Here is a 25,424-nt window from a genome sequence, read left to right as displayed (position 1 = left end):
TGGAACTTACACCTGGTGTCAACATCAACAGATCCTAAGTCTTGTATTAATAGTTATGTGTATTAATAAAAGTCAATTCGTACACGCAAGTGAATAGAAGAAAATGTGCACAGATATTTGCTTTTACTGGTATAGTAGTAACATGCAATGGCCAAGTATGTGCAATGGCCTTATCTTAGTTAACAAGAAAGGAAATCTTTTATATTAGTATCAAATGTCAAAGAAGAGAATTGGCAATATATTATATAATAAAAACAAAAAATAGTATCGACAAACATGAACAAGTTTGCTATAAAATGATTATTAATAAATGTCATATATTGTGCGATGTCATATGACATCCGCAGCCATGTGCAAACAACCACTGCTTCACAGTTCACACAAGAGAGGTCCATATTGGTGATTGTTGAACGTGGAATTAATTACAAAGATCCCTTTTATAGAATTACCAATTAACTTTTTCCCTCTTATAAAGATACTGAATTAGTGAATTAAGTGAACCTTGGTAGAAATTATAAATTACAATACAGTATTGAGATGGTACAACAAGTTTTAGTAATATATAACTATCTACATAATTAATCCATTGTTCACTATATTATTTTTAACAGTGCACAAATGGGTTCCAGGTAAAGGTTAAGAAGACATATTATAAACCTCATAAACATTCATTTAATCAGTAGACGTTGGAAAACATGCTATTAAAATGTCATTCTCAATATCAACCCTTTAAAATATGCTAGGATTTAGCAAAGCTCAAATTATCAACAACAAATTGGTCAAGGCAAGTTAAATTCAAACAAAGGCAAGTTCAAAACAGAAAACCTGTTACTACTGCATCTCTTTTACCATGCACACTTACATAATTCAAGAAACATTGGTCTTGTTTCTGAAATGCCAGCCCTCAAACTAAAATGCTACAGATTTATCTGTCATTACTATTACACTACCTCCAACAAGAGTAACCAAATGCCATGACTCAAAACAACCTAATGATAAACCGTAAAACACAGCCCAACAGAAATGAATTGGATATTAATGATCCAAAACAACCTAAGTATTCCCAGAGTTGGCACATTCACACATCTTCTATCGAAGTATACTCTTTACCTGATTAATAATGTTTAAAGGGGTGAGAGATTATGCATATACCTAGACATGACAAGAGGCATCTACATTGACTAATCATTTCGAGTGAGCTGAAGTACATATCGAGCATTTTGCAGAAGAGCATTGGCTTCCTCATTTGAGGCATCAAGTGCACGCAGTTCTTTGATTTCTTCCTGCCATTTTTCGACCTGCTCCTTGTGAATCCTGCATATTGGAAAGTTAAAAGAATAACACCACAAAAAGTCAAAAACTAACAATATTAAAAGTGAAAGATAGTTTCAGCTTTGAATGTTCAATGGTAACTTCATAACTCGCATAATCAGTTTCTCTTCAAATTCATTGCATAGCTCCTTAAGCATTGTTTTCCCTGATTCCAAGAGCTCAGATACCTACAAGAAATCCACAATTAAACATTTCAAAGATTTAACATTCATCTACAGTATGATTTCAAGCTTCAAACAGTGTGTAGGTGTAACTTTATATAGCTACCCTCTGAGTAAAATTCTCAATCTTCTCAAGAACAAGAGAAACATTGAGTTCCATTTCCTCAGACCCAATTTGGTTAGTCTCAAATCCTTCCTCCTGTACAAGCACAATCTGTGATTCTGCTTCATCTCGTGTCTTTTCCTGAACCTGTTTATTGTGAAACAAAATAGAAATGACATATCAAAGGACTACAAAATTAGAAATGCAGTAAATTTATGACAGAGAAAAAGTTTGAAAGAAAAAAATTACCTCAGGTTTCATACGTTTCCTTGTATTTCCACTGTCCATGCTTCCCTTTTGAGCAGACATTGGTTAAGCCTACAGGTACAAAACTATTTTGAATTATAGTTTCTAGAGTTGGGGCTTACGCAAGCCCTTGTCATTTTACACGCTTATCATGATACATGCTTATGTATAAGCCATTTCTAGAGAAAAGATAAACTAAAGTTCAATTGTTTTCGTATAAGCTATCTTGGAGAATTTATGAAAAATAAGCTGAAATAAGTCAATCTAAATAGGGACTATGTTTACTATTATCATTTATTGGAAAGTTCTTACAGGTTTTTCTGATGTTGACAAACATATCATATCAGATATTTAAAAAAATATAATTAAGATACTAAAATTCATTTCAAACTGATACTAGAAGTTTATCTTCAAACTAGATAACATTTATTTACAGAATTCTTTTTAGAGAAGTTCATCCAAAAATACTAATCTAAAATCAAATTTACACACGTAACCAAAACATGTAGAGAATTCATCAATTAGACAAAAACACCAAATGGAACGCAAAATCTGAAGATTTTCGAAAATAAACAGATAAGATAAAATTATTGATGATAAATAACACAATAATATTGAACAGAATCAGAACAGTAAGCTCATATCATATCACATAGATTTTCAATTGATTGATTGAGAAATAAGCTTCGATTAAAGACAAAAATATTAATTAACGAAGTAAAAAGGGAAGTTCTATGCATTAATCAGATACTGAGATGAATTCAAATTACGGATGCAAGAGCGAAGAAGACGAAAAACGGTTGAGATGAATTTACCAGTTAGGTTTTTTGATTGTTGGAGTCTCCAAGTTGTGAGAGAATTGAAGAAGAGTGGAAGAGCGATCTCAAAATTTTCTAAATCTAAATTTCAGAATTTGAAATGCGCGCGTTTTCGCATGAAACTGCATATTGCGCTGAATATAACGGAAAAAAAAACTAATACTTTTCTCACCCTTGCGTTCTATTTTTTTTACGAAAATACTTATGAGATTTTAGATTCAATAAAACGAAATGAGTTTTTCCCATGTTTTGGGTTGGAAAAAAAAAAGAGTTTTTAACCAATTTGTATTTTATAATCTGAAGACCCCAAAATATAAGACGTTCGAACATCCCATAAACATCCTTATTTAGGGGGAAAATAATTTGGATTATATAATCCAAATTGTATAAGCATATATTATGAGCCTGTTTAACATGGATGTATAAAGATCATGTTAATCTTCCTAACTCTCATCCTTCTGTTTTAGGTCATTGTTAGTTGTACTCATTTAGTCGAGACTTTTTTTTTTCTTCAGAAAATCAGAAGAAAAAAAATCAAGTATCAAGACTACCATAGCAGAGGCTTTTTTATAGGACCTTGCCCCTCAAAATTCAAAATTTCATCGTTTATACCATTTTTTTTCTTTCATATTCTCAGAAAAACCAGAATAAATTTGCATTATTTTTATTTGATTTTCAGAATTTTTAGTGGTATTTTTATATACATTTTATTTTATTTGACATGTTTTTATCATTTTTACTTTGTTTTTTTTTTTGTTGTTTTTAAAAGCAAAATTCGCAATTGCTGAATTGGAAGAGATTCTGATTGCTATATATATATTGGATTATATAATCTGAGCACATCCAAATTGTGTTTGGATCTTATAACCTGAAACCCATACGCGAGAAATAGATAGGATGAGAAAATTGTAATACATATTTAAACACGTCATAAATCATCCAAATACTGTTTGTAACGCCACAATTCATATTCTGAAGTGATTTGGATTATATAATCTTTTTTTTGAACAAATGAAAATGATATTCAAACACAACGGTAGACTCTCCCGCACAAGGTGTGCAATAGAAAAATCACCACTAAATATTTACAAAGTCAAAGTGCTACAAAAGGAGCACCAACCAAGAATAATAAAGATTACACCCTAACACCAATACAAAGAAGTGGCTGGTTACACCAGTCGTGGTAACTATAAACAAAATTAACCTGTTTAGTTTTCAACCATAAGAATGACAAACATTGAATTTTTTCAATAGACGTTAAAGGATTAGAAGCCGAATTTTGGAATACACGGTTGTTGCGATCCTTCCAAATCATTCAAACAGTTGCGAACCAAATAATGAAAAGGTAATGGTGAGTAAAGTGAGGCATAGCCGCCATCTTGGTGAACTGAATAAAGTGGTGTCGAAGATCACCTGATAACACTGATGAAATGCCTAACCAATTCCACACATTAAACCACAAGTTACTTGCAAGGGTGCAATGCAAAAATAAATGATTAGATATAATCTGAATTCATTCTCATGATTTTTTGGATTATACAATCTGAAACTTTCTTAGGTTGTGTTAAAACTTGAGGTTTAGAGGGTTTGACAGAGTTTGGATTACATAATGCGGAAATTTTTTAAAAATCATTAAACATAGAATGAATCAAATGAATACAACAATTTATAGAAGTTTTTGTATGTCGTAAACCATAGAAAAAATATGTATCTGACTAGTTCGAATTATATAATTTAAAATATGTTAAACCCTCTAGAGCAGAAGTTATTACAGAATTTATAAACGATTATATAATCCAAAATAATATAGGAGTGGTTTTAAAATAATATGTCCATCTTGATTCATATTATTTAACTTTTCTTCTTCTTCTTCTTCGTAGGTTTCTCTACTTGAGGTAGTTTTATTTAGAATGCGTAGGATATGAGAATCTAACCTTTCCGCTTGATCTAACCATTTTTTTTTTGTGAAATAAAAAGGGTGGGAGAGGTGCAACACAACACAAGAATTTTTTACGAGATCCTTCATTCTAGTACTACTCTCCTCCAAACACACTTAACGCTAGATCTAACCATTGTTGTTTACTATATATATTTGACATTTTTGTTATAAGAAAACAAATACTCTAGTTATATATTTTTATAAATCCTTACATTCGTTTCCATCCTTAAGAAAATGCATTCATTTTTTTTAAATAGACGAAATAACAATGAATATTGGAAACTCATTTACACAAGTAGAGTAGCCGGAGTTTAAAACCCGATCACAACATTCGATCTAACAATTTCAACATTTTTATCGGTTGAATCACTTGAGTCATGTCTCAAAAATGGCCTTGCACTCTAAAAGAAAAAAATATATTTATCAAAGACGAAAACATTTATTGATTTTGTTTAAGAAAAATACTGACAAATGTCATTTAGGTATTTCTTAAAAAGTTAAAAATGAAAATGTTATCTTAAAATTGTGTATTCGACATATTGAATCATTAATAAACAACATTTTCTATATATAATTTATCAGTTATTTTCTTTTTAAGTCTTTAATAACTAATAAGTGCTTCAAGATTTGCTAATCTGATTTTTAGTTTAAAAAATTAAATGCCCATTTGACGTGTTTTAATATATTGATTTAAATAAATTGGCATATACTAAAAAGTAACTCCTATACCTTAAAAAAAAAAAAAAAAACTAACTTCTATTAATCACATCCATTGAGTTAATAAAGTAGGCCTCTTCTACAGGAAAAACAAAAAAAACAACTTCTTCTTTTTTGTTGCAAAAAGAATGTTTTAAAAAAATGTCAGTGAGAATTTTTGTGAAGACCAATATACTTTTGGTTTTAATTAATTGGTAGTATTTTATTTTTCTTCCTAATTCTAATGTGAACTACTGTTTAATAAAAATAACTATTACATATATATTATGTATGGTCAGAGAGTTTAATTAGTTGCTTAGTTTGTGCGTATTGATTGGTGAAAATAAACTTTCTACATTTTTCTTCAAAGATTATAAATTGGAATACATACACTGAGTGTGAGCTACACACATTTTGATTATTGTGATTCAAAATTAAGTCATGGGGTTCCAAATTTTACTATTGATGTATTTCCTAGTGTCGCTGGTTATTGTTCAACATGGCAACGGCCAAAGAGTTAACGTTGGTGCCGGTTTCGTTCAAAGAAAAGGCACTCATTTTATTTTAAATGGGAAGCCATATTACTTGAATGGATTCAATTCCTACTGGTTGATGACAATGGCATCTGACCCATCTACAAGGGTCAAGGTCACGTCCAATTTTCAACAAGCTTCTCAACATGGTTTAAATGTGGGAAGAACATGGGCTTTCAACGATGGAGATTCTAAACCTCTTCAAATTTCTCCTGGTTCTTATGATGAAAATGTCTTCAAGGTAATGTTTCTTGATTACTATCTAAATTATATAAAAATCTCTCTTTGATTTGATGGGTAAATGCTTGATATGTACAAATTTAAAACCTTTTGTGGTGGTATTTTTTTGACGTTGCCTGAAAATGTGTCTCTCCCCTTATAAAAAAATTAGTATATAAAAAATGTGTTATTACTGCACTATACTTCTACATTATTTCATATTTTACTTGCTGGATTTTTCGTTGAATACTTGCATGTGTATGTAGGGTTTGGATTTTGTGATATCAGAGGCAAGAAAATATGGAGTGAAACTTATACTGAGCTTAGTGAATAATTGGAATGATTTTGGAGGCAAAAAGAAATATGTGCAGTGGGCAAGAGAACGTGGTCAAAATGTCAAAATTGAAGATGACTTCTTTATTAACCCTCTTGTTAAGCAATACTACAAAAACAATGTTAAGGTATCATAATTCTTTATTTCTCTATATCTTCTACCGTTAGCTCTATATATTTTCATCTCTCATTTATCCGGTCGATCCAATAATTTTAATAAAAAGTTGGTCCTGAAACAAGTTTTAGTATAGGAGGCTTTTTTAACAACTAAGTTTAACAGATGCAATTTTTTTTTTTTTTTTTACAATAGTAAGTGGATAACTCAGAAACACTTTTAATTTATGGATTGTTAATGATTTTATATATTACTCAAAACTTTGGTAACATAGTATTTTGGATGGATTGATGATTGCAGGCCGTGCTGACAAGAAAGAACACCATAAACGGGGTATTATACAAAGATGATCCAACTATTTTTGCATGGGAGCTTATGAATGAACCTCGTTGCATAAATAATGACTCTGGAAAATCAATTCAGGTCCTTTTTTATTTAGTTCATATACACTGTCAGTGTAATTTTTTTTTTTAAAATTGTCAATCATTCACAACCATCATATAATTAAAAACGTTTGATTTTTATTATAATCATATTTCCTTTCTGTTTGCTCTACATATTAAAACAAGCCTTTCGTGTGTGTCTTTCTCAAAATTATAAAAGGTCGTACTATATATACCAGCAAAACGATTGAACATGTCCGTCTATCCATATTTTTTATCTTGTAATATCTACTTTAATTTTATGACTTTATTTATGTTGTTTTATAATATCTATTTTATCCAAATTAATTAAATTTTACTTTGAATATTTAATTTATGTGTTTTTAATTTTTTTTCTTATTGAAAAATATATGTTGTTAATGATATATAAATGTGCTGTAGAACTACACAAAAATAGGTAGTTAGTTTTCAATTTTCCTATAATTATGGTGTAGCTTAAATTTAAATAAATTTTTTTAAAAAATTGAGTTGTTAAATCTAAAAATGTCTAAAAAGTTGTTTGATCAAAAAGTAATTAATTGGTAGTTAACTTTTGAGTTGTATTATATGATGGTGTGTGTGTGTGTATATATATATATATATATATATATATATATATATATATATATATATATATATATATATATATATATATATATATCTTTAAATTTGGATGGTTATTATTTTTTGTTTCAATGGTTTAATTAGTTGTTTTAAAAAAGTAAGAAATAATTGATTTTTTTTTCATTTAATTATATCCTTAAAAAGTGAGAGTATACATTAGTTGTACTTTATTTTTATTTTTACTAGGTATTTGTAGTATACTTGCATTATAAAATACTCAATCTAATATGGTTTTTTGAAAAATTGCCCAAAGGTGGGATCTTACCATTTTTAGTAAGAAATGAAATTATAATAATAAAAATTAGGGAATAATTAAAATATATTTTTAATTTTTTTTATTAAAAATAGTAAGGTCTACTTTTGGACCAGATATATATGAGACGTCCATATAGATATGCATTTCTCTAAGACAAAGAAACATGTAACAGTTGCATGATTAGTTAAAACTTAAAAGCACATTTGCAAAAATTAATGATGGAAAAAGTAATAATCTCTATTTATTTTTATTTTTTTTATAAAAAAGAAAGAGAGAAAGAATAATACTTTTACTAAATATCCTTATAAATTACTATTTATAGAATTCTTAACTTGTGCCTTAAACACATGTTAGCACAACCCATATATTTACCTCTATGGTCATTCATTAATAATGTCATTGAAATCAAGTTACTATGAATTTTTGACCTGATTTGTATTAATTATTTATTGTAGAATTGGGTTGGTGAGATGGCGGCCTATGTCAAATTCATTGATAGAAATCATTTGCTGGAAATAGGGCTTGAAGGGTTCTACGGTGAAACAATGCCACAAAAGAAACTATTCAATCCCAATTCTTTTCCCGTTGGAACTGATTTTATCTCGAACAATCAAATTCCTCAAATCGATTTTGCAACCATTCATTTATACCCCGATACATGGTAATCCTTTATAAATTCATCTCTTGAGATGAATAAATAAAAAATCTGAGTTTCAAACGTCGACTTTAACATATAACAACGTCTCTATCAACTGAATTTAATTTACATAGACTTTTTAGTCAAATAGTTAACTCTTATAAATGTGAACAGAAACAAACTTAAATTATTTCAAAATACATGTCGCATTTTTATAATGTGCACTATTCACATGACTTACTGTTACCATACTTTTTAACTAACATATAAATACAAATGTTATCATGTAAGATGTTCTTCGATTTGTTTCGATAAATATTTATAAAATATTAAATTTTTATAATTTTTTACTTTAGATAATTAAAGATATTAACGGTCAAAGTTGTGCATTTACATATGTGAACTGATTGACTGCGATATGCATTTTGAAACGGATAAAGTATTAAATTATTAATTTGGTTAGTATTGAGTTTGAAGAAAGATAAGTTATGTTTAAATATTTTATCACTCTACAAATAGAATTTTTGAGAGAAAATCAATTTTGAATGGAATATTTTTGTAAAATCACACATTTGGAGTAAAATGTATGTAATTATTAAATTTTCCAGTAAGTATCCAAACACAATATCAACTTGTCTTGGATATTGCACAATCTTATCAACCTAATTTTTTCACATAAAAAGAATACCAATATGGATTATATATGAATGATGCAGGTTACAAGGCTCAAACGAGAGAGCCAAAAGTGCATTTGTTGACAAATGGATAGAAGCTCATTTTAAGGACTCAAACACTATTTTAGGGAAGCCCATTATTGTACAAGAGTTTGGAAAGTCTTCAAAGTCACCTGGATTTACCGTAGCTATAAGGGATAATTACTTCAAGAAAGTATACAATGCCATAGCTACAAGTGCTATGAGTGGAGGCTCATGTGCAGGTGGAATTTTCTGGCAACTCATGTCTCAAGGAATGGATAGCTATGGAGATGGAAATGAAGTCATTTTTGAGAACAATCCTTCAACTGCCGAGGTCATCAAACAACAATCTGTGACAATGTCAAAAATCAAATAGTAGAATTGCAGAAAGTACCCATTTTTCTTTTTACAGAACCAATCCATTTTCCTTATCCATCAAAATAAGAGTCTAATATAGCTTCAATATAAATTAACGTTTATCATGTTGAAATATTTTATTCTTTATTATATTTCAATATCATTATCGGACAAATATTGTAACAATAATTATATTAATTATTTATCAATTGTGGGCCTTAGTTGATTAGTGATCAAATTAAGTAATAAGGCTATTAGATTTCTAATTGGATAATTAATTAAATATTTAATTAGTTGATATGAACTCAATGATGTCCGGATGACCCATTAACGGAATAATGGGAAACCTAATGACCATCCAATATAAAAGAGGCTATGGTTCCCAATACACCGTACACGACAAACTCGTTCTTCTCCCCATCTAAAGAAAACTTGAAGCATAAAGGTACCGGTTGAAGAAGAACCAAATTAGCTGCCGCTAACGTATGTTGTGTATTTCAGATCATGGTTTCTCCATCATTGTTGTTGAGAGGATTGTCATCAAAGTTTCATTCAGGTATTCCTAATACCCTAATTCTTAATATGTTTGATAAATCAAACATGTCGTAGATCTGATCATGTTCAATATTTTGTTTGCTTCCGCTGTTGATTAATAATTGTTGAACATGTTTTATGAAATCTATTTTATTAAGACTTGGATTTCTAACAAGTGGTATCAGAGCGAGTCTTCATGTTTGATTTATTAAATGAGAAGTGCTATATCGCACGATAAACTTGTCGCGCAAATTCAACGAAAATACTTGTAAATTTTTTATCCTACAAACTCTTGTGATTTATTTTGTCCTACTCATCCCACTTGTAAATTTTTTAAATAACAGAAAAGTTAATATAACCGCTTGGGAATTTTCTTTTCTTTTTGACGGTGGAATTTCTTCATCTAATTGATCATAATAAGGACCCTTCATTCTATTCATTTTCTTCTCCTATGAAACTTCATCCACGTGCATGCTCTTCAGAACTACAACAACCCAGCTTCTTTTTTTGGAATGAATAATCAAAAAGTTAAATTAAAAATGAAAAAGTAGAGTGAAAAGTAAAACAGGTAGAAGTTGGATATAACTGTTACAAGAAGCCACTATTGGTGTCAAACGAGAGATAGAAGAAGGACTAGGATTATGCTACATCAATATAAAATTATATTAGAGGTGTAGTTAAAAGGCATGTCTTCAATTGAGATTAAATTTGACAAAAACACACGTAGCAATTCAAAGGTTTTACATCCATTCGTGTGTTTTGTGCGAATATCCTTTCGCACCATTTAGCATTTTTGTTGTTAAATTGATTGAGTTTTGTGAATTTTTTGTGATGTGAACTTTTTGGTCTGTACACACGCATATCAGGTGGCATTTAGGGTGGGTGAGGGAAATATTTTTTTACCATGGAAATTTTTTTTTGGCTAAAATATGGTTTTGGTCCCTGCAAATATGCCTCGTTTTGGTTTTAGTCCCTGTAAAAAAAAATTGTTGTTTTTGGTCCCTGCAAAATATTATTTTTTTGGAAATAGTCCCTGCAGGGACTATTTCCAAAAACAAAATATTTTGCAGGGACCTTTTACAAAATCAAAAGATTTTGCAGGGACTATTTCTCTAATAAATGGTTCAGTCATCATGTGCCACGTGTGCAAATTATCACAAAAGTGGAGCCAGGGACCAAAACCAAAATGAGACATATTTGCAGGGACCAAAAACAACAAAAATTTTTTGCAGGGACTAAAACCAAAACGAGACATATTTGCAGGGACCAAAACCATATTTTAACCTTTTTTTTTTGGTCATTAGATTAAAGAGGAGCACAGATTTTATGATGGTCTGCCATTACTATATTATTTCTTTGCATTGTCTTCAACCTCAGATTTTAAAACCAGCAATTAATCTACACCACCATCAATAACTTTAACCTCTATTGCATGTCCAATTCGAGCCTCTCTTGAATTAGAACAAATCTATTAATTTCTGATTCTGAAAACAAAAATGAAAATGAATATAATTAACTGTTAAATTTCTAAAAAGTAAAAACCCATTAATTTCTAAAAACTCATTGATTCTTTCAATTGATTCTTTTATATGCTGTTTAATATTCTTTAAAGTTGCTTAATCCAGCAAAGGGGAACAAATATAAACGTGCCTCATCTATGTTGAACAGATCTTTTGATTTTCTTCAGATCTTAGACGGAGAATGTGAACTGTTGTGAATTTGGATTTGGGTCATTTTACAAAAATGCTAGAAATTGTTAACCTGAGATATTTTTGTTTTTTAAAATGGTGATTAAAGCTATTGTATTAGGAACTACGGTGGTAACCAGGTGAAATTTAACTTTTGAGGTTGCTGGTGGCGGTAGTGATGGTGGTGAGGGAAGGGAGGACATGACACATAGGAGAAACAAAGATGGTGAAAGATAGTGTAAAAAAATATAGTGTTGGGAGGAACAAATGGATTTTGAGAGGTTGTTGTTGTTATTGTTGTTGTTGGTGGTGGTGGTGAGTGAGTAGAGACATGGATGGAGGGGAGAGAAAATGATGATGGAAGATAATAGAAAAAGAATTTAATGTTGAGAGACTATGATATTATCATAGTCATTATTTGATCTAATGATTTAAAAGTATCTTTCGGGAAATTCTTTCCCTCACCCACCCGCATATCAATATATTGAAAATTCATGGTGTTTACACGTTTTTTTTGTTTTGATTGCCGGAGATCACGATCGGTGTATTGGAATTTCGTTTGCTCTATATACACTGTCGTTCAATTTCTGGTGTTTATTTTTGGCTTCAATTTCACTCACTAGTTTTTTCAGTTGGTTAAAGAAATAAGGGTTTTGTTTTTGAATGGATTTTATGTTCTTTCCTATTTCGCATGAAACCTATTTTATTTGGGAACTTTGCTAGTATTAAGTGATAATCATATGACTGAATAGAGTTTCGGTGGATCAAGTTGTTTTGCAATTAATATTGGTACAAGTAAGTTCCGGTAACATATATATTTGATATAATGTGAGTTTATGATCTTTGATTATGGTTTTCTCTTGAATCATCAATTATGTTTTCTCTTGAATTTGAAATACAAAGATATAAAGTTTCTTTTGTTAATTTGCTGGCTCTTACTCCCTCCGTTTTAAAATATAAGCAAAATTCATTTTTTAAGTTCATTCATTTAATGATGTATGTGGTCCATATTATAAACTATATACATCATTAAATGAATGAACCTAAAAAGTGAATTTTGCTTATATTTTGAAACGGAAGGAGTATTTTTCAATGACTTTGCTTTAGTGTTGTTTGGTCATGGATTTTTTTTTATTTTTTATTTTGTGTAATTTAAAATCAAATATTTTGATCGGTAAGTGAATGTCATAAAAGTAAAGTGTTGATTTTGGAATATGAAGCAACGAGAAACTTGATTCAATTGCTTGTGTTTTCGTCCACCAACATATTTGTGTGAGCTGTTTTTTTTTATTTTGGGATATGATTTTGGTTTGCTGCAGTTTCCAAAAGCAGGATACATTCATTAATGCAATTGAAATCACATACTTGAAGTTTTAGAAGTATGCATTTTGCATATTTCAAATTTGTGAAATCAATTGTGTATGCTTTTGAATTTATTTGCATTTGATTGTCGGTTTCCTAAATAAAATAAGGATTTGAATATGGCAGTGACAAATATTTGGATTTTATTTTTGATTTTGGTGATTTGATTCTATATTAAAAAAAAAATTAAAATATATTTATGATATATTTATTGCCTTTTAATAATGAATCTCAAAATATTATGAACATTTTTTCTTTTTTGTACATAAGGTAAGAATTTGGTTCTTTAAAATTTGAGATATAATAATTCTAGTTTTGTTTGTTTATTTATAAACATAAAGTATATTTCCTTATTTAGGAAATAATTGAGTATAGAGTTATTCATTATTTTATTTAAAGAATCAATTGGTATATATGAATCAATTGTGACATGAATATTTCTGTGTATATAAGATTCAATTTTCTTTTGGTTTGAAATTGAATATTTTTCTTATAGCATGATTATGATGTTAGAGTTTATTGTTATTAAGTTTCTACAATAATATATTTGTTAATCATGCAATTTGGATGATTTTCATGCTATGTTTGTTGTCGCTTTTATGTGATATTTGTAAATGCATTGTCATACACACGTTGGTGTTGTTTTTGGGACTTGCATTTTTATTTTTATTTTCAATTATTGTGAATTTGTTTTCACACTTAAGAGTTGTTGAATATGGTTACTCAGCAGCATAATGAACTAATTCGGCGACCTACATTATGTCGATAGTGCCTCGTAAATTTAAGATATTTCCCATCTAACATGTAAATTTAAGACCATTTTCATTTAAATTTATTTATTAAAATGTCTAGTAATTTTGGTTGAGTTGGTTGAAACAACAAGTTGCAAAAGTAACCTCTGTTGCGTAGATTTGATTCAGTTGGAATTACAAAAGATGTAGTATGTAATTGTTCATGCGAGCTGTTTTAGTCGGCTAAAAGGAAGGCACAGTTTGACCGGATAATTACATACTTGCGATGGTAAATATGCGATAATTATTAAGTTTTTTCATGTGGATAATGAGGATGTCAAAAGACACCCATTATCTGACAGGACTTCTTTTCATCCATGTGGATAATGAGGATGTCAAAAGGCACCCATTATCTGACAGGACTTATTACCATATTTGATCATTGCATTGAAATTACCGTTTGCAGTTAATTCTTAGCAATCAAAAGATTGTGTTTTAATGGTGATTTGGTATCTTGTTGTTTGGTCATTTAATTTACAACTTGTGATGTTAAATATGTGGTAATTCTTACATTTTTCATGTGGGTAATGAGGATGTCAAAAGACACCCATTATCTTACAAGACTTCTTAAGTTTTTCATGCGGGTAATGAGGATGTCAAAATGCATTCATTATCTGACATGACTTATTACCAATATTTGATCATTGCATTGAGAGTACCGCTTGCAATTAATTCTTAGCAATCAAAAGATTGTGTTTTAATATATGGTGCGCTTGGTATCTTGTTTTTTGTCTTTTAATTTACAAATAAATAACAATTGTGCATGTCTTATAATTAATTAATTTTGACATGTCTACTAAAGTTGTGTGAATGTAAACTCATTCTAGTATTTAAGAGTTTACATCCACACATGTGATTCTAAACATATGACAATTATAAGAATTTAATCTTTGTCAAAGTAAATTGTCATTGTTTGATCAATGCTGTAAAATACTACTAGCAATTGATATTATTGTTTAAAGACTTGATATTGATAGTGCAATAGGTATTTTGGTGAGTACATTTGGCTACTCTTGTTCTCTTTAAGCTAATATAGTTTGGGTATCTGCTAATTTGAATTAAATTTTTTAACTCTTAAAATTCTAATTTTTAGGATTTAAAGAAGAACATTGATATTGTTCTTAGATCTAGACCTTAGATAAGGATGGTGAAACTCACATTCTTTCACAAATTCAGTACCTAATGTGAGAATCAAGTTTGACAAGTGAGTATACACTAAATTTCATAGGTCACGTGTGATCATAAAGCTAAAATATCATATATATATTAGAGGTGCTGTTTAAGATGATTTTTTTTTGGTCATATTTCCTTTGTTTAAACTATGATGTTTTTTAAGCAATACAGAGAAAGACAATCTCTCATTGGAGAGTGAGTATTCTATTAAGATTATTAAGCAAAGAAAATATTATGAGCACATTATGTAAATATTTAATCTTGCTGAAACACTATAATTTCGACTATCAGTTGACTTGTTCGAAAATTCAGCATTTAATATTCTATTTGCACAATTAAGTTTATAATTGTTATAGTTAGAAATGATCTTTTGAATGATCAATTCATAAAGTGTGCAAATAAAGAAAAGCTGAAGCAAGAGAAAATAAAATAGTGCTCATTCGGAATATACCTCAAAAGATAAGGGCAAATAAAGAAAAGTAATCTTGACTGACTTATGTCCAATGATATTGAAAGATATATCAATTTAGAATGGACAAATTCGAAAAAAGATTGCTTTATTCATTTTTAAACCAATTTTAGATTGTCGTTACTAGCTTATTTTTGTATTTAAAAGACAATTTGGTGAATCATTATTTGAATGAATTTTTGTTTTAATTTCTCTTTGAATAAATCAAGATATTTTGATTTTTATTTACAAATGATGATTCAACGTGTCTTTTAAATTCAATTTTTAGAGTCAATTCAGTTATGATTTGTGACATACTATATTTTTGAAGGATTTGAAAACTATAAGTTTTTCGTCCCACAAATTAAGGAAATTTTGAGACATAAATTGTTAAGTTTTTTTGAGGATATTGAGTTTGGGGGAGATATATGGTAATAGAACAAAATTGAATGAGGAAGAATTAGTTCTAAACTAATTCATATAGTTACTATTATTATAGTATATTTGGATCCTCATGAGGACATTATTGTTCTACCTCTCAATCAAGTTAAGAAACTATTTCATCTAGATCAAACTCAACACCCTCAAGAATTAGGGATTCTAGTGTCATTAAGAATTGACTGAAAAGAGAAATTCTATTTAGTTTAATTGAAAGACTTTATTAGGACAGTCATAATACTAGTTTGCTTATTATAAATTTGGAGCTGCATAAGATGGATTTCAATATAGTGTTTCTTAATGGTGACATTAACGATACAATATGGTGCATCTGAATAAAACTTTTGTGTCAATTGATACAAATTAAACGGTTTGCATGGTCATGAAATCCACTTATAAGTTAAGAAATTTGTCTCTTTAGTGTTGGCAAAAATTCTCATAAAGTAATTGTCTTATTTGCTTTTGAGATAATATTATGGAGAATTGTGGATTTAGCAAGTTCATTGGAAGTAATTTTATATTTCTAGTTTAATATGTCAATTTTATTTTATTCAATCAACGATGATATATGTTTGTTATGTGAAACCAAAATCTCTAACAAAAGTTAGTGATGAAAGATCCTGGGGACACCTCTTTTGTATTAGGCATTTCAATACTTAGAGATTCTTCTCAAGGGATTATTCGGATATCACAAAAGAGTTATATCAATAAAGTTGAAAATGAAATGACATAATTTTTGGACGATCTGAATCACCGAGAGAGACTTTTCAGTCTCAAATATTGCCCATTAAGAAATTTATGAATTCATAAATTTAAGTATTTTCATACACTTTGTCTATAGGATTTTTATGTATGATTTTATTATATACATTTAGAAATAACGTATATAATAAGATTGTATGGCAGATATTTGAGCAATTCAAAGTTTGAATTGTTGAAAAGGCAACCATAAATATTATTAAAGAGAACAACAGAAAAATAGTGTTTATCACGAAAAAAATTCAATATAAATGTATAGTTTTCATATGGTAACGTAGTAGCTTGAAAAATTAAATATGAATTCATTTGTTGAATCTTTATAGGATGACTTTTTTTTTTTGAAGGAAAAAAGAAAAGGATGACTTTGAAAAGCATGTCTTGGAAAAAAAAGAAAAAAAAAATAACAAATCATGGAAGCGATTGATATTGAAATATTATATAAATTTAAACCTAAAAGTATATGTAAAAATATCTTTAAAAACAAAGTATATGTAAGATGTTTACGGAGAATGAAAAAGGTTAGATTTAGAGATGGGTCTCTCTGTATGTGCTTAAATTTGTGATCGGGTGATTAGTTGAGAAATCTTTTGTTTATAGTTTTTTTTTTTTGTTTTGTTGAAGAAAACCTTTTATTTATAGTTGAAGTTTGAATCGAATACATTCATAAAAGATAAAGTAATAACCAATTGAAGTCTTCATAAAAGTTAGGATTTAAAGATAAGATTTATTATGAGTTTGTTGAGATATTTATGCCATGTGAAATTTTAAAAATTAATTAAAACTGTAAATAAAATATATTTTTGGATAAGATCAAAGCAATATATGCAGTTTGTTGAGATAATTATGTTAAATAGTTAGGGCGAGACTTATACATAGTACACTATGTATTGTTCCTATTGGTCGCCAATAAAAATCTGACACGTTTCAATTATTCCAACTCAAACCTAACGGCGTTGCTTCTATACTTTCTCCGTAAAAAAAAAAGACGGTTCTTGTACTCAACCCGATCAATTAAACAAACATTTCAAGGTGCAGTTATGTTCCCACCACTCCACCAACCTCTGACCCTCACCACTCCTTCAACCTCGACACCACCGTTAACGCCAATAACAACAATGGGTTTGATTTCCTCAACCACCGGCGCTGTCGGTTCCCCATCCTCCGACCAATGGCTATCCGGTCCATCTTACACAACGAGGTAATCAGATCGATGAGTCTCACTGGAAAACCCACCATCGTTGGCACCGGCGGAAAGCAGAGGAGAGAAATTTTTATCAGTACAGGATCTGATGCACCACTCCCTAACGATATTCTGCCACCGTTGTGGAAATCTTTGACAATAGTATCTATGTCCTTAAGTTCTACGAAGTACTCACAATCAGCGAGTGATACAAAAATGTTGACTTGCGAGGCAAGATTTTATATGATAAATATTTATATATAGAAATTTTTTAGCAATGTAAAAATGATATAATAATAACATCATTATCATTGAGCAAAATAATCGAGATTATAATCACTATCCTATTATATATTAGAAAAATTAGAGACTCGTCAACATCTACAAGTTAAAATTGTTCTTTACATGTCTTTATATTAAAAAAGAATGGTGGAAATTATTCAAAATTTCACATCAAATGCATTTACACATTTGATTTTATAAAATTCATGCACGAAACCCTTTTTATGATATAAATTTCTATTTAATGAGGCAATTATTATTTTAAGAGAGGACAATCATTAAAATATCAAAATTTTAATAAACATAATCGGACGAGTGGCGGGGGCAGTTGCCCCCAATCCACTATGCCTCTATATCCGTGGCTGCTCACAATGTCCTTTAATGTCTTCCCTGCCTGGTGTCAAACCCTCTATGCAAATTTGTGACCCAATATTGTATAGTTTAATACTTTAATTTAGTTTTAGTAACGGAGAAGCACTCATAGCGTTAGTTCAATTTGGAATGAAAACATATGTGTCAGGATTTTATTGGATACCAGTTTGAACAGAAACCCTAGGTATTGTATATAAGTTTTGTCCAAATAGATAATTCTGTTTTAAAAAAATAGAAAAAAATAAAAATATTAAGAATAAACGTGGAAGTGACACGTGACATCAAAAACATTACTTTATATATACTATTGAAATGGTAGTATTTTGTTTTTCTTCCTAATTCTAATTCTAATGTGAACCTGTTTAATAAAAATAACTATTACATATATATTATGTATGGTCAGAGAGTTTAATTAGTTGCTTAGTTTGTGCGTATTGATTGGTGAAAATAAACTTTCTACATTTTTCTTCAAAGATTATAAATTGGACTACGTACACTGGGTGTGAGCTACACACATTTTGATTATTGTGATATTGTGATTCAAAATTAAGTCATGGGGTTCCAAATTTTACTATTGACGTATTTCATAGTGTCGTTGGTTATTTTTCAACATGGGAATTGCCAAAGAGTTAACGTTGGTGGCGGTTTCGTTCAAAGAAAAGGTACTCATTTTATTCTGAATGGAAAGACACACTATGTGAATGGATTCAATTCCTACTGGTTGATGACAATGGCATCTGACCCATCTACAAGGGTCAAGGTCACGTCCAATTTTCAACAAGCTTCTCAACATGGTTTAAATGTGGGAAGAACATTGGCTTTCAACGATGGAGATTATAAACCTCTTCAGATCTCTCCTGGCAAGTACGATGAAAATGTCTTCAAGGTAATATTTCTTGATTCGTAACTAGCTTAATTATATAAAAAGCTCTCTAAATGTAATATATATTTAATGGGTAAATGCTTGATATGTACAAATTTAAAACCTTTTGTGTGGTATTTTTTTTGACGTTGCATGAAAATGTGTCTCTCGCATTATAAAAACAGTATATAAAAAAAATGTGTTCCTACAAATAAAAAGTGTTATTACTCCACTATACTTTTACATCATTTTCAATTTTACTTGCTGGATTTTTCGTTGAATATTTGCATGTGTACGTAGGGATTGGATTTTGTGATATCAGAGGCAAACAAATATGGAGTGAAACTTATACTGAGCTTAGTGAATAATTGGAATGATTTTGGAGGCAAAAAGAAATATGTGCAGTGGGCAAGAGAACGTGGTCAAAATGTCAAAATTGAAGATGACTTCTTTATTAATCCTCTTGTTAAGCAATACTACAAAAACAATGTTAAGGTATCATCATACATAATTCTGTATGGATTTTTAATGATTTTATATATAACTCAAGTGTGGTATCACAATATTTTGGATGGATTGATGATTGCAGGCTGTGCTGACAAGAAAGAACACCATTAATGGAGTATTGTATAAGGATGACCCAACCATTTTTGCATGGGAGCTTATGAATGAACCTCGTTGCATATTTAATGACTCCGGAAAATCAATTCAGGTCCTTTTTTATTTTTATTTGTTCATATACACTTTCAGTGTTATTTTTTTAAGATTGTCAATCATTCGCAATCGTTATATAATTAGAAACATTTGACTTTTACTATGAATTTCATTAACAACCCATATATTTATATTTATGGTCATTCATTAACAATGTCGTCATTGGAATCAAATTACTATGAATTTTTGACACATAATTTATATTATTAATTATTTATTGTAGAATTGGGTTGTTGAGATGGCGGCCTATGTCAAATCCATTGATAGCAATCATTTGCTGGAAATAGGACTTGAAGGGTTCTACGGTGAAACGATGCCACAAAAGAAGCTATTCAATCCCAATTCTCTTCCGGTTGGAACTGATTTTATCTCCAACAATCAAATTCCTCAAATTGATTTTGCAACCATTCATTTATACCCCGATACATGGTAATCCTATATAAATTCATCTAATCTCTTTTTTTTTTTTTTTATTAAACTTAACTTTTTAAATTTTGGCCAAATTGTTTTTTTCATGTAATTCAATGACTATAAATTCATCTCTTGAGATGAATAAATAAAAATTTGAGTTTCAAACGTCTAACTTCAACATATAACAATGTCTCTACCAACCGAGTCATATTTACATAAATTTTTTAGTCAAATAGTTAACTCTTATAAATGGAAACAAATACGAGCTTAAATTATTAATTTGGTTAGTATTGAGTTTGAAGTAAGATAAGTTATGTTTAAATATTTTATCACTCTATAAATAGAATTTTGGAGAGAAAACCAATTTTGAATGGAATATTTTTATAAAAACACACATTTAGAGTAATATGTCATTATTAAATTTTCCAATAAGTATCCAAACATAATATCAACTCGTTTTGGACTGATGCATCATCTTATCAACCTAATTTTTTTCACATAAAAAAAAAAATACCAATCTGGATTATATATGAATGAATGTAGGTTACAAGGCTCAAACGAGACAGCCAAAAGTGCATTTGTTGACAAATGGATAGAAGCTCATTTTCATGACTCAAATACTATTTTAGGAAAACCCATTATTGTACAAGAGTTTGGAAAGTCTTCAAAGACACCTGGATTTAGCATAGCTATAAGGGATAGTTACTTTAAGAAAGTATACAATGCCATATCTAAAAGTGCTATGAGTGGAGGCTCATGTGCAGGTGGAATTTTCTGGCTACTTCTGTCTCAAGGAATGGATACCTATGGAGATGGCTATGAAGTCATTTTTGAGAACAATCCTTCAACTGCCGAGGTCATCAAACAACAATCTGTGACAATGTCAAAAATCAAATAGTAGAATTGCAGAAAGTATCCAATTTCTTTGTCCATCAGAATATGTGCATGATATAATATATCACACCATATCATAGAAAATAAGAACATTTTATGGAAGAACAAATTTATGTAAGTTAAATAAATATTCTTACTCGTGAGTCGTGTTTGCCTAAGAAATAATGTTTCAAGGCATGTTGTCTTTTTTTAATAAAAGAGTAGCACCATATATTTCTAATGTAAAAAAATTGAAAAATAAGACGGTAAACAAAAGTATAATGTACATGTCAAAATGTGGTCTCTAGGAGGATTACACCAACCACCATTGTCACCAGGGAGAGCAAAGTATAGCGTACTTTCTGCCAAGCTGCCAATGCAAAACATTTCCCATAAGTTTTTCAAGCCAAAACTCTGTTTGAGATCAAACACAGTCATCTTTTATGAAAGTTCTAATATCTAAAAGATTGAAGGATGAAACTGGTGTTTTTATTACTCTGTGACTTGGAAGTACAGTAGTAACATGCAACGGCCTTATCTTGGTTAGCATCACTTTATTTTATTTTTTTCAAAAACTATATCATCTCTTAAATCTACCAAAGCTTACTCAGAAGTCGCGACATAAAATTATATCACACATGAGTTTGATCACAATCAACTGTGAATATTTTTTATCCTTATGTCTTCAGTGACTCATTACTCATTATTTACAGCAAAGACTTTGAGTATAAACCAGAGCCAAACCTCTTCTGGTACAACAAATTTGGGTGTTATTTTTCACTTGCCACAAAACAAAATAATGCTAAATTGGAAATGTTAGAACAAAATTCCTTAACATTTAACTATATACATAATTAATTCAATGTTCATTTAATCAGTAGACGTTGGAAAACCTGCTACTAAAATCTCATTCTCAATAGTAACCCTTAAAAATGCAAATCTTTAGCAAAGCTCAAATCATCATCAACAAATTGGTCAAGGCAAGTTAAATACAAACAAAGGCAAGTTCAAAACAGTATTACATTTAGGGGGAAAAAAAGGTTGGTCCTGTTTAGGGGGACTATTACTGCATCTTTTTACCATGCAGCACTTGTAAAATTCAAGAAAACGTTGGTCCTGTTTCTGAAATGCCGTCCCTAAAATTAAAATGCACCGGATTTATGTCTTTACTATTACCACACCACCAACAAGATTCACCAAATGTCATGACTCATGAGTACATATGTCTAATCTGGACAACGTCGGGTGTATAAACTAGTAATTAAAAATAAAAATATACTAGTAACATGACACCCGTCAGACATTTATAACTTGAACTGATACCTCCCTCCTGTTTCAATGTCCTGTCCAGTTTAATTACCTAGGTATAATATTTACAGTATATGCTAATATAATAACATTGGCATTTGGCAAATATAACTTCTGTAAATGTGGGGGTTCCTACTAGGCAAATGTAAATTTTAGACACAAATAACAAATGATAAGAGATTATGCAACAAGTGACATTCAAAAACATGCCTGACCCAGCAAAAATCAGAGACATGACCCAGCAAAAACTTAAAACATCACAACAAGGAATAAACACAAATAAATAGTTGATATTCAAAAGAAAATCAGCAGGTCCGGAAATTTGCTGCTTACAAAATCAAGTATTCACACAAGACACAGTAATCATAGCATAAAAACGAAAAAGAAACGGCCTGCCACCATCAATCTAGAAGCCAGTTCTTGGAACAAAAGCTGTGAGATGACGGTGCAGACTTGACACTTAACCTGAATCAAGTTTACTGGACTAGAAATAGCATACTATGGATCAAAGACCATTATTGTAAATAAATACAATAGACTTCCCTAGACAGATCATCCTGCAAGATTCACTTCTTCAATGCCTACTTAGCGATCTTACCTTCTGCATGAGGATCCTTCTTCTTCACAACCATGATGACTCCAACAGCCACAGTTTGACGCATGTCTCTGACAGCAAAACGGCCAAGTGGAGGATAAGTAGAAAAATCCTCTACCACCATGGACTTGGTGGGAATCATCTTAACAACACCAGCATCACCATTCTTCAAGAATTTGGGCTCCTTCTCGATTTCCAAACCAGAAAACCTGTCAAACTTGGTAACAAGCTTAGCAAACTTGACAGGAACGTGGGAGGTGTGGCAGTCCAGAATAGGTGTATAGCCATTTTGAATCCGGCCAGTTTGATTCGTGATGATAACACGGGATGTAAATTTAGCAGCCTCCGTGGCTGGGTCATGCTTGGAGTCTGAGGCAACATAGCCTCGCCGGAGATCCTTAACAGACCCATGCTGAACATTAAATCCCACAATGTCACCAGGAAGGGCCTCATTGAGCTTTTCATGGTGCATCTCCATAGAATTCACAAGAGTTTTCAGCCCAGTTGGGGCAAAAGTCACCGCCATTCCTGGTTTCAAGACACCGCTCTCAACCCGTCCCACAGGCACAGTTCCAATTCCTCCAATCTTGTAGACATCCTGAAGTGGTAATCGGAGAGGCTTGTCTAATAGCCTCTTAGGCTCCTTGATTTGGTCAAGAGCTTCAAGAAGGGTGGGACCCTTATACCAGTCAAGGTTAGTAGAGCGTTCAATGATGTTATCTCCCTCAAAACCAGAGATGGGAACAAATGGAATTTCATCTAGGTTATAGCCAACATCAATCAAAAAGGGTGAAAATTCCTTCACAATTTCTTCATACCTATCCTTGGAGTATTTGGGTGTAGTGGCATCCATCTGTCAATATAGATAGCACACAATTAGTACTTATACAAATGAAATATAAAAACAATGAAATACAACTTCAAACAGGATGAAAATATAAATACCTTGTTGCAGCAGCAGATCATTTGGCGCACACCAAGAACGAATGCAAGAAGAGCATGTTCAGAGGTCTGACCTTCCTGAGAATAACCAGCTTCAAAACTACCAGTTGTGGAATCAATGACGAGAACAGCACAGTCAGCTTGGGACGTCCCGGTAATCATGTTCTTAATGAAATCCCTGTGTCCGGGGGCATCAATGAGAGTGCAGTAGTACTTGGTAGTCTCAAACTTTGACAGAGAAATGTCAATAGTGATACCTCTTTCACGCTCGGCCTTGAGCTTGTCGAGCACCCAAGCATACTTGAACGATGGCTTGTTTATCTCAGTAGCTTCTTTCTCAAGTCTCTCAATGACATCCTTTTCAATACCTCCAAGTTTGTAGATCAAATGACCAGCAGTAGTTGACTTCCCAGAGTCAACATGACCAATAACCACAACGTTAATATGAACTTTATCCTTAACCATTACTTCTTAAACTTGAAATCACAAAAAATATCTGCCAATTCAACACAAAAAACAAGTTATAAGTAAAATAAATGTTTTTCAACAGTACTACAATAAAGGAAAAACAACAATTTTTTCCAACACAATATTTCTATTTTCGTTTCCCTAAAATAAATATACTATACTAACAACAAGTCAAAAAATGCAAATGTGACAACAATACAGCATATTCGAAAAGAGAAGAAAAAGCAGAAAACAAACAAAAACAAAAATAATAGTATCTAACGATTTTATGTAACCAAATAAGTACACTAAGTGTGGGGAAAAATTTACCTTGACGGCAGAGAAGAAGAAGCTTTTTTCTTTTTACGATTAGGGAAGAGAATCGTTATTAATGAAGAATAAACAGGGTTACGTAATTTATATAGGTGCAACTTTGTTTTTCTATTTTTACGAGATTCCCCACTCTTTTCCTAATTTGTTACTCTCTAAACCTTAATAAATTGTTGGCTAAAATATGATTTTGGTCCCTGCAAATATGCCTCGTTTTGGTTTTAGTCCCTGCAAAAAAAATTTGTTGTTTTTGGTCCCTGCAAATATGTCTCATTTTGGTTTTGGTCCCTGGCTCCACTTTTGTGATAATTTGCACACGTGTCACATGATGACTTAACCATTTATTAGAGAAATAGTCCCTGCAAAATCTTTTGATTTTGAAAAAGGTCCCTACAAAATATTTTGTTTTTGGAAATAGTCCCTGCAGGG

At 30.6% G+C, this 25,424-nt stretch overlaps 4 protein-coding genes across 4 annotated transcripts; 2 read left to right on the top strand and 2 right to left on the bottom strand.

Annotated features, from left to right (window-relative positions):
* Positions 1–797: 797 nt before the first annotated feature.
* Positions 798–2,760, bottom strand: LOC25484715 (uncharacterized). The gene is made up of 4 exons (XM_024776347.2): positions 2,658–2,760; positions 1,846–1,914; positions 1,600–1,743; positions 798–1,499 (listed from the first exon to the last, which is right to left on the bottom strand). Exons 2-4 carry the CDS (start codon positions 1,903–1,905, stop codon positions 1,389–1,391), a joined length of 315 nt encoding a protein of 104 aa, XP_024632115.1. The 5' UTR covers positions 1,906–1,914; positions 2,658–2,760; the 3' UTR covers positions 798–1,388.
* A 3,095-nt stretch (positions 2,761–5,855) lies between these two features.
* On the top strand, positions 5,856–9,505 carry LOC25484714 (mannan endo-1,4-beta-mannosidase 4). The gene is made up of 5 exons (XM_013613656.3): positions 5,856–6,069; positions 6,314–6,508; positions 6,796–6,918; positions 8,253–8,458; positions 9,151–9,505. Exons 1-5 carry the CDS (start codon positions 5,908–5,910, stop codon positions 9,503–9,505), a joined length of 1,041 nt encoding a protein of 346 aa, XP_013469110.2. The 5' UTR covers positions 5,856–5,907.
* Positions 9,506–18,920: 9,415 nt separating this feature from the next.
* LOC25484713 (mannan endo-1,4-beta-mannosidase 4) lies at positions 18,921–21,398 on the top strand. The gene is made up of 5 exons (XM_013613655.2): positions 18,921–19,399; positions 19,676–19,870; positions 19,965–20,087; positions 20,313–20,518; positions 21,044–21,398. The coding sequence occupies exons 1-5, from the start codon at positions 19,067–19,069 to the stop codon at positions 21,396–21,398; spliced, it is 1,212 nt and encodes a 403-aa protein (XP_013469109.1). The 5' UTR covers positions 18,921–19,066.
* A 1,768-nt stretch (positions 21,399–23,166) lies between these two features.
* Positions 23,167–24,683, bottom strand: LOC25484712 (elongation factor 1-alpha). Its single transcript, XM_013613654.2, has 2 exons — positions 24,222–24,683; positions 23,167–24,129 (listed from the first exon to the last, which is right to left on the bottom strand). The coding sequence occupies exons 1-2, from the start codon at positions 24,681–24,683 to the stop codon at positions 23,263–23,265; spliced, it is 1,329 nt and encodes a 442-aa protein (XP_013469108.1). The 3' UTR covers positions 23,167–23,262.
* Positions 24,684–25,424: the final 741 nt, after the last annotated feature.

The sequence above is a fragment of the Medicago truncatula genome, chromosome 1 (genome assembly GCF_003473485.1).
Source record: "Medicago truncatula cultivar Jemalong A17 chromosome 1, MtrunA17r5.0-ANR, whole genome shotgun sequence".
NCBI lineage: Eukaryota > Viridiplantae > Streptophyta > Magnoliopsida > Fabales > Fabaceae > Medicago > Medicago truncatula.
This window is presented reverse-complemented; position numbering and strand designations above follow the sequence as displayed.

Excerpts from the sequence above, each read along its gene's own strand:
- LOC25484715 (XM_024776347.2), bottom strand. The coding sequence starts at position 1,905 with ATGTCTGCTCAAAAGGGAAGCATGGACAGTGGAAATACAAGGAAACGT. Across the intron at positions 1,744-1,845 it reads GGAAACGTATGAAACCTGAG|GTTCAGGAAAAGACACGAGA; the intron begins GTAATTTTTTTC and ends CACAATAAACAG. Across the intron at positions 1,500-1,599 it reads TTGAGAATTTTACTCAGAGG|GTATCTGAGCTCTTGGAATC; the intron begins GTAGCTATATAA and ends GATTTCTTGTAG.
- LOC25484714 (XM_013613656.3), top strand. The coding sequence starts at position 5,908 with ATGACAATGGCATCTGACCCATCTACAAGGGTCAAGGTCACGTCCAAT. Across the intron at positions 6,509-6,795 it reads ACTACAAAAACAATGTTAAG|GCCGTGCTGACAAGAAAGAA; the intron begins GTATCATAATTC and ends TGATGATTGCAG. Across the intron at positions 8,459-9,150 it reads CATTTATACCCCGATACATG|GTTACAAGGCTCAAACGAGA; the intron begins GTAATCCTTTAT and ends TGAATGATGCAG.
- LOC25484713 (XM_013613655.2), top strand. The coding sequence starts at position 19,067 with ATGGGGTTCCAAATTTTACTATTGACGTATTTCATAGTGTCGTTGGTT. Across the intron at positions 19,400-19,675 it reads ACGATGAAAATGTCTTCAAG|GGATTGGATTTTGTGATATC; the intron begins GTAATATTTCTT and ends ATGTGTACGTAG. Across the intron at positions 19,871-19,964 it reads ACTACAAAAACAATGTTAAG|GCTGTGCTGACAAGAAAGAA; the intron begins GTATCATCATAC and ends TGATGATTGCAG.
- LOC25484712 (XM_013613654.2), bottom strand. The coding sequence starts at position 24,683 with ATGGTTAAGGATAAAGTTCATATTAACGTTGTGGTTATTGGTCATGTT. Across the intron at positions 24,130-24,221 it reads TGATCTGCTGCTGCAACAAG|ATGGATGCCACTACACCCAA; the intron begins GTATTTATATTT and ends CTATATTGACAG.